The sequence below is a fragment of the Charadrius vociferus genome, unplaced genomic scaffold (genome assembly GCF_000708025.1).
Source record: "Charadrius vociferus isolate BGI_N301 unplaced genomic scaffold, ASM70802v2 scaffold1485, whole genome shotgun sequence".
In the NCBI taxonomy this organism is placed as follows: domain Eukaryota; kingdom Metazoa; phylum Chordata; class Aves; order Charadriiformes; family Charadriidae; genus Charadrius; species Charadrius vociferus.
In genome coordinates this window covers 44,277-45,336 of record NW_009648279.1, presented here as the reverse complement: position 1 = coordinate 45,336, position 1,060 = coordinate 44,277, and the positions used below count along the sequence as shown (strand labels likewise).

Below are 1,060 nucleotides of genomic sequence, written 5' to 3'. Positions count from 1 at the left end.
CGGCTCAGCGGAACCCCTCAAGGAGGAGAACAAGGGGGAGGCGGGCGGCGGGGACACCATCGAGCCTGCTCCCCCCGCCGAAGGGGGGGATGCTAAACCCGAAGGTGCCGCGGCCCCTAAGGACACCCCCAAGAAGAAGAAGAAGTTCTCCTTCAAGAAATCCTTCAAGCTGAGCGGGATCTCGTTCAGGAAGAACAAGAAAGAAGCCGGGGACTCCTCTGGGTCTTCCCCGACGGAGGACCAAGGCAAGGCAGAGGGGCCCCTCACCATCCTGGCCGGTGGGACGGAGCCGTCGGCTCCCCCCGAGGAGGGGTCGGCGGAGGAGCAGGGGAACCCCGGGGAGAGCAGCCCCACTGCGGAGGGGCAGCAGCAGGGAGCCGAGCCCAAGAGGGATGACGCCGAAGCCGGGGAGAACAAGGAGGAAGAGAAGCAGCAGCAGGCAGGGGAAAGCCACGGGGACACAGCCAAACCAGAGGAGCCCTCAAAACCTGCGGGACCTGAGCCTACGACAACTCCGGCGGAGCAGAAGGAAGAGTAGAGCCCACTTGGCATCGTCCCAACTTAAGACTCTTAACGCTCATCCTCTCCATCCCGGTAACACCACGGACTCGCTGTCCTGCCCACACACCTCCAGTCCCACCTAGAACTGACAGCGCTTTCTAAAACCCACCCCCTCCTCCAGTTCTTTCTTCTCCCTCCCCTGTTAGAAAGCTGGTTTGGATTCCCACCACCACCATCACTTGGGAGTAGTTTTACCCGAATCCTTTAAAACTGTGGAGGAAGACTATCCTGGACGTAACTGGAATTTACAGTTTGTGAGACCCCCCCAGATCTCCCATCCCGCTCTGGTCTCTCTGCTGGTCTCCAGACTGTCCCCACTCTCCTCCCAGCAGCCTTCGAAGCCCAGCAAGACAGTGACTGTTCAAGGGATTCTTTCTTTTTTTTTTTTTTTTTTTTTTTCCCCCCTCTGAGTTTACATTCCCAGTTCTGACTTCATTTAAAGTATTTTGTGCTTTTTATAGAAATCAATGATTTAAAAGCTAATCTGGTTAGGTTTTTT

The 1,060-nt window shown here is 56.3% G+C and overlaps 1 protein-coding gene across 1 annotated transcript in view; it reads left to right on the top strand.

Moving 5' to 3' along the window:
- MARCKSL1 (MARCKS-like 1) overlaps positions 1-538 on the top strand; it is a 1,551-nt gene extending 1,013 nt beyond the window's left edge. The window contains exon 2 of the mRNA XM_009884535.1: positions 9-538. Within this exon, the coding sequence (XP_009882837.1) occupies positions 9-538 (530 nt within the window). The remainder of the gene's footprint in view (positions 1-8) is intronic.
- Positions 539-1,060: the final 522 nt, after the last annotated feature.